Source organism: Populus euphratica, unplaced genomic scaffold, assembly GCF_000495115.2.
Source record: "Populus euphratica unplaced genomic scaffold, PopEup_1.0 scaffold10.1, whole genome shotgun sequence".
Taxonomy (NCBI): domain Eukaryota; kingdom Viridiplantae; phylum Streptophyta; class Magnoliopsida; order Malpighiales; family Salicaceae; genus Populus; species Populus euphratica.
Genome location: NW_011499856.1, coordinates 973,813 through 979,397, shown reverse-complemented (window position 1 = coordinate 979,397; position 5,585 = coordinate 973,813). Strand labels below are relative to the sequence as shown.

Genomic DNA, 5,585 nt, shown 5'->3' with positions numbered 1-5,585 from the left:
ATAAAAAGAAATACAAAGGTCCTTAAATTAGGTGATCTCACCTTACACCCATACCATAATTGCTCAATGCTACTGTTAGCCATGTGAAGTTCAACTAGCTCATCCACCTGTAAACCAGCTGGCAATGATTTTGAAGGGTAAGAATGCCATTCAAGAAATCGTAGCTTATTGGAAAGATCTTCAGGTCCTTCAGAAAGTTGCACGCTGTCGATTTTGAGCAATCTTAGTTTGCTCATTTTAGAGAAGGCTTTCATGTTCCATTGTGCCTCTTTTATTCCAGGCATGTCCAGGAAAATGGCTTCTATTTTTTCTTTTCCCTGTCAACCAAAAAGGGGAATACAAGTAAAAAACAAATACAGAGTAGAGATGGAGCGTAAATTAAAATAAACTTCATGAAATCTTATGGATACTGTTCTCTATCAGCTACTCACTGTGTTGTCCATCAGTGCAAGGCAGACATCCTCGTATGTCCACAATCTACTGCGCCTTCCAGGCTCTTCAGGGGATTCACAACGAACAATTTCCTTACCCATTATCTGTAATAAATTATGCATCCAGACTTGATTCCGAGAGACACTTATAAGAGATTTCTCAATAAGAACTGGTATTCCAATACCTGCATGGAATCCACGGCTTTCAAGTATCCTTGTTATTCGATCAATTTTAAACCCCATCAGGAAACATGCAATGTCTAAAAATATTTTCTTATCTGATTCATGGAGACCATCAAAACTAATGCGAAGCACATCAACAATTTTTCTGTCAGGAATCTCGTTCAGTCTATTAATTGCACTTTTCCATTGAGGGACACTTCTTCCATGCAAAAACGAACCTATAACTTCAAGAGCTAGTGGAAGGCCATTAGCATAACCCACAACTTGCTTGGATAGATCCAAGAAATCTTCAGCAGGTTGGTCTTTTTTGAAAGCTTTCTGGCTAAACAACATGAGAGCATCATCATCATTCAATTTTTCAGCCTCATAAATTTTAGTATCATCATTTCCAGTTAACACATTTGTATCTCTGCTTGTTATGATAATTCTGCTCCCTGGACCAAACCATCCAGGCTCCTCAGCCAAGAATTCTAGTTGTTTTTTGTCATCTACATCATCAAGGATAAGAAGAATCTTTTTAAGTCGTAACCTCTGCTTTATCATCTCAATCCCTCTATAAGAATCCCATACAGAAGCACGCACCATTAAGATTTCGGAAAGAAATTGTTCCTGCAAATGACGTGGTCCATCTTTCTCAGCAAAAACTTCTCTGACATTTGCTAAGAAGCAGCTGCCTTCAAATTGCCAACGAATCCTATCATATACTACCCTTGCAACAGTCGTCTTACCTATGCCACCCATTCCACAGATCCCTATGAAGATTGCTTTGCCTACTTCTTCACCAATATAACCACTTAATACCTCTAGACGAGAATCTATTCCAACTAGATTTTTGCTACTTGTTGGCACAAAGATGCTTCGTTTGTATGAGATGTATTCAACAATTTTTTCAATGTGTTCCGATTCATTCCTGCATATGATGGTGGAAAACATTAATCATGCTGTGTGCAGAAATCAAATCAGATAATGATAAGAAGAAACTAAATATTAGCATATTCTAGCTCAAAAATGTATGGCTGTTAGCCGGAAATGAATACATCAATCTTCGAGAAATTCTCATAGGACCCTGACAATAGACAGGTTCAAGAACAGAGAGGAAAAAAAGGATTTTTGTAATATTGATTGAAATCCCTAAGAGATAATTCAATAAATAAGTCACCCTGATAATTGAAATAGAATCAGAAAAAAGCATTCTAATCATACTAAAAGTGTCTTTGTAATATTGATTTTTTTTTATAAAGATGCCTCGATAAATTCAATTTAGATAATTGAAATTTTATTACTCGATCCATTAAATATTAGAAATTCCTCTGTCCAAAGAAGCTAATTTTACTTCTATTTTATCTTTCTTAGATGTAGATAGATGATTTACCTATTCCGAACGTCCCAACCAGATTGATTGGCCACCGTAGAGAGACACTCTTTCCAGCTCCGGACCTTGTCCAAATTTTCCTTGAAATTTTTTTCATGCTTAACGAAGGCTTTTTTATATTTCCCTTTCTGCTCAGCTACTTCTGAGGGATCCACGTCATAAAAAACTGGCAGAACAGTCTGCCCCATCTCTTTCATGCACTGAACAATCTTGACAAGTTCATCCAAACACCATGGTGAAGAAGCGTAATCTCTTGAAAATATAATGACAGAAAACCTTGATTCTTCGATGGCCTTCCAGAGAGCAGGTTCGATGGTCTTTCCTCTCTCGAGCTCCCTATCATCCATGTACACATCGATGCCTCTCTGTGCCAGATTAGAATATAGATGACTAGTAAAGTTGTTCCGGGTGTCTTTGCCTCTAAAACTAAGGAACACGTCATACATATATATTGGAGGAGGATAAGATGAAGATGAGGTTATTCCTTGCACGCTGGTGGAAGCCATGAAAATCCCTTAAGCGATAAACTAGTACCGATTCCTTCTGGCCTCAACTAGCTCGCTTGGTTCAGCAATTGCTGTCCACGCTATTTTGTGTAAGACCTGCTCCTGTGGTCAAACATGAAACAGTAGGTAAGATCAAGAAATTTTGCAATTAAATCTACCACTTAGCAATTTCAAGCTGAACATGTACACTTCTACTTATAAATCAGAAAACACCAAATTTCTACGAAGCTAGACGAAACAAACCGTGTGGTAAGTGTTGACTAAAGAGGCACAAGATCCAGCCAAGCCCAATATTTGTTTATTCGTCTGGTATCTTAGTAACCAAACTCCGAAGCCCTTTTCTTTCTTTTTATTCCAATGACTTCGATTTTTTTTCCGGTTCCTTGAGGTCAAGACCTCGTAATGGTAAGTTTCCTGGATTTTCTTTTAGTGGAGAACAAGTCAAGAGAGAAATGAAAGGGATATCGAACGCGAATTGGGCAGCAGAGGCACCTTCCTGTCAAGAGCAGAGGTTGGGCCACACACTTCACAATTTGTCCATATTATTTAACTACTTTTGTCTCTTTTCCTGCGCATAAAGCTTTTGCATTCCAAAAATTTTCCAACAAAATTTTAAAACTGACCGCGAAATTAAACAACCATAAACCGCATGCAAAAGTTCTCAGGTGAAAAAAAATTCACCAAACCAGGAACAATAATTTTTTGGAAAAAAGATCTGGGAAAAATAAAAAATCAATTCAAAACATTCTGGCTCAGTTTGGTCAAAATCAGGAAACCAAATACCTTGATAAAGTCTGCAAAAAAGCAAGGGGATGATTTGATATTATCAGCAAGGATAATCAAGGAAAAAAAGATTAAAGCATGCAAAAAAAAAAAATAGCCAAGAAAAAACTATCTAACTAATGGAAGTTTACTTAATTTCCAAAAATAAAAATGAGGTGAACCGATTATAAGAGATCATAAGAGATCAAATAAAACAGCATAAGAGATCATCTCAGTGGGACAGAATAAAAAAGTCATAGTTTTGAAACCCAATTAAGTAGTCAACCCGGTCTAATGATCGGGTTATAAATCACATGAATTAACCGAGTCAACTTAAAAATATTAATAAAAAAATTTATTAATAGCAGATAGGGACCCGTTGAGAAGGAGCTCACGTGGGCTCCATTGCCAAATTGACCTAACGAGGTGAAATTTGTCTTCCCCTTCGATTTGAAATTTCCTCCTTTACCCAAAAGATCAAATCTTTAACTGATGGAAAAGAATCAATTGATGAGGTTTTTCAAGTTGGTGCAAGGGCACTTGGTTGCCACAGTAGGGCAGGTACTTCTGGTAATGAGATCCTAATATCCAAACCTTCTCTTTACCAGTAGCATGAATAAGATGAGAGAGAAGATGTTGCAGATCAGCTGTCAGGAAGAAGAGTATTGAAGAAGAGGTAGTCGATTACAAACCTTCTTCTAACGAGGTTGCAGTTGAGCCAGAAAGCGTTCCATTAATTCCAACAGAAACATGTCTAACATGCCCCTTTCAAGCTGAACGTGGGAATGAGAATGGTAATGATGAAGAGGAAGGGAAGACGAAGATTTCAGATGAGGATTTGAAGAGGCCATTTGTTGAGTACTTGTCAAAAACGTGATTGCCTCCAATGATTAGATCCTACAGACTGTTGTTGCCTTTCTTTATCAGGAGGGAGCCGGGCCTCAGCCGGATTTATCCGGGTCAACCAGGTTTTAGGTTGACCCTCAAGGTCGACCGGTTTTACCAGCCCAACTTCCAGACAAGATTTTACTTAGATCTAGACTGGTTTTAAACTTGGATCGGCCACATTTCAGGTCGACCCGCTTCGCATTCCAAAATTATGAAGAAAACAAAAGAAAGATTTAGTCAAAAATACATGAAATATTTTAAATTATATTTATCTTGATTTAGTCTTTACTTTACATCAATATTATATTCTAACATTTATTTTTCTATTAACAATAAAAAAATATTTCTTCAACCTAAACAAAAGTTAACAGTGCTCGCATAATTTTGCAAGAACATGTTGTGCAATGGTTTCTTCGATGGTCAGAAAATCAAGGGCCACAATCCATGGGCATCCAAACACCCTTCATAAAAATAGTAAATTCATTGTTCCAATCATACTATATTGATTTTTTATATATAAAGATGCCTCAATAAATTCAATTTAGATAATTGCGATTTTATTATTTGATCTATTAAATAAAAGAAATTCCTCTGTCCGAACAAGCTAATTTTACATTAATTTTATCTTTCTTAACGAAAAGACACCTATCAAATTTTAATTCCAAATAAAAAATAAAAATATTCACAAAAACAATAATACGTAAATTTGTCTCTTTGATTTATAAATAGTTTGAATTTTTTAATTCATGATGGAAAATCTTTTTATTTTATTTTGAAAAGCTAAAACCAATATATTCAAAAACTTTAGTCAATTTTTTATTTCTTATGATGAATTTTTTTTCATTTCTTCACAATTTTTAATTTTTTAAGCTAACTTTTTATTTGTTCATGCTAGATTTGTTTTCAACTTTTTTATACATTTTAATTTTTTTTGTTTAATATTTGATTTTATTTTCAAAATATAAAGAAAAACCTAAGAATAGAAAGAAGTTTTTATATAAAGATTAGAAATGCTTGATCACATCAGTTCAAAATATAATAATAAAAAAAAAACATGCATATGAAAAAAATACACATTTACTATCATGCTTGTTCATCAATGAAACAATACAGGGCAGATTTGAGAATAAGAATAAGTAGATAGATGATTTACCTATTCCGGACGTCCCAGCCAGATAGATTGGCCACCGTAGAGAGACAATCTTTCCATTTCCGGACCTTCTCCAAGTTTTCCTTGAAATTTTGTTCATGCTCAACGAAGGCTTTCTCATATTGCCCTTTCCGCTCGGCTACCTCTGAGGGATCCACATCATAAAAAACTGGCAGAACAGTTTGCCCCATCTCTTTCATGCACTGAACAATCTTGACAAGTTCATCCAAGCACCATGGTGAAGAAGCGTAATCTCTTGAAAATATAATGACAGAAAACCTTGATTCTTCGAT

General features: G+C 35.5%; 1 protein-coding gene across 1 annotated transcript in view; it reads right to left on the bottom strand.

Annotated features, from left to right (window-relative positions):
* The window catches only part of LOC105123508 (TMV resistance protein N-like), a 55,238-nt gene that overhangs the window by 47,180 nt on the left and 2,473 nt on the right, over positions 1–5,585 (bottom strand). The window contains exon 2 of the mRNA XM_011023141.1: positions 2,736–2,779. Within this exon, the coding sequence (XP_011021443.1) occupies positions 2,736–2,779 (44 nt within the window). The remainder of the gene's footprint in view (positions 1–2,735; positions 2,780–5,585) is intronic.